The 1286-nt window shown below is 54.2% G+C and overlaps 1 protein-coding gene across 1 annotated transcript; it reads left to right on the top strand.

Moving 5' to 3' along the window:
* The first annotated feature begins 213 nt into the window (after positions 1-213).
* On the top strand, positions 214-841 carry LOC123450400 (cold shock protein 2-like). Its single transcript, XM_045127676.1, has 3 exons — positions 214-227; positions 338-562; positions 595-841. The coding sequence occupies exons 1-3, from the start codon at positions 214-216 to the stop codon at positions 839-841; spliced, it is 486 nt and encodes a 161-aa protein (XP_044983611.1).
* Positions 842-1286: the final 445 nt, after the last annotated feature.

Here is a 1286-nt window from a genome sequence, read left to right as displayed (position 1 = left end):
GAGTAGTCGCTTTTAGTTCTGTGGTGAACTAATATTGCATTGCAATCTGTTTTTACATGATTTTCCTCGAAAGAAGGACACACGATGCCTACTTAATTATCACACTGGTACCACAGGCTCACAGGGGCACTGGCACTGGCCTCACATGTCCGCTACCGTTGCTGTGCTGTGCGACATGCATGAGAGAAAGCTTGCATCAGTCAATCACTGCCCATGACGCTAACTCTGTCTGGCTCCCTCAGCCACCACACCGATCTAGGGTTTCCTGCAACTCAGCTACCACACCGATCTAGGGTTTCCTGCTAGGGTTTTAGTCCTTCTTGCAAGATGGGCACAGAGTGAAGGGGACCGTGAAGTGGTTCAACATCACCAAGGGGTTCGGCTTCATCTCCCCGGAGGACGGAAACGACGACCTCTTCGTCCACCAGTCCTCCATCAAGGCCGACGGCTACCGCAACCTCAACGAGAAAGACATTGTCGAGTTCGATGTCATCACCAGCGACGACGGGCGCACCAAGGCCGCCAACGTCACCGCACCAGGAGGAGGCGCGCTCGCCGGTGGCTCCTGACCTGTCGATGACAGTGTGACCGCGAGGGCGGCTACGGCGGCGGTGGTGGCGGTGTCGGTAGCGGCCGCTACGAAGGAGGAGGAGGCGGCAGCGGCCGCGAGTGCTACAAGTGCGATAAGGAGGGCCACATCTCCAGGGACTGCCCCCAGGGAGGCGGTTGCGGCGGTGGCTACGGATGCGGTGGCGGTAGCGGCGGCGGCGGCGGTGGCGGCTGCTTCTCCTGCGGCGAGTCTGGCCACTTCTCCCGCGAGTGCCCCGACAAGGCTTACTAGGAGGCGCAGCCCGTCAGATGTGAGTGTCCCGTTCCCCTTTGCTCCTTTTCCTACCGCCTGACTCTGCAGCAAGCCATACCTATTCCTATCAGTATTAGTATATGTCGCCATAGTGTTCCCCGTGCTTCCCCTAGGAATAAGAATCGACGATGCGAGCTTGGTTCCAGAAGTATTGCTGGTGGCATGCTGTTTGTTTGAAGTTATCTTGTCGTGTCGTCTGATGTGGACAGAATGATCTATCTCTATGTATTGGATGGAATGAACTAAGTTATGCATGTCGAGTTATGGTGTGTGACTATTGATCTAAAAAAATCTGTGTGGCTCGTGTGGACGGTGGACCAAATTTTACATCGAATCCACCTTAAAGCAAACATATACAAAGTTTATTCAGGGTGTGTGTTTGGTTGCTCACAGAAAAGAAATCAGTTGGATCACGAAATATGTA

Source organism: Hordeum vulgare, chromosome 4H (assembly GCF_904849725.1).
Source record: "Hordeum vulgare subsp. vulgare chromosome 4H, MorexV3_pseudomolecules_assembly, whole genome shotgun sequence".
NCBI lineage: Eukaryota > Viridiplantae > Streptophyta > Magnoliopsida > Poales > Poaceae > Hordeum > Hordeum vulgare.
The sequence above is the reverse complement of the archived record's forward strand: the minus strand, read 5'-3'. Positions and strand labels throughout refer to the sequence as shown.

Excerpts from the sequence above, each read along its gene's own strand:
- LOC123450400 (XM_045127676.1), top strand. Across the intron at positions 563-594 it reads GGAGGCGCGCTCGCCGGTGG|GGGCGGCTACGGCGGCGGTG; the intron begins CTCCTGACCTGT and ends GTGTGACCGCGA.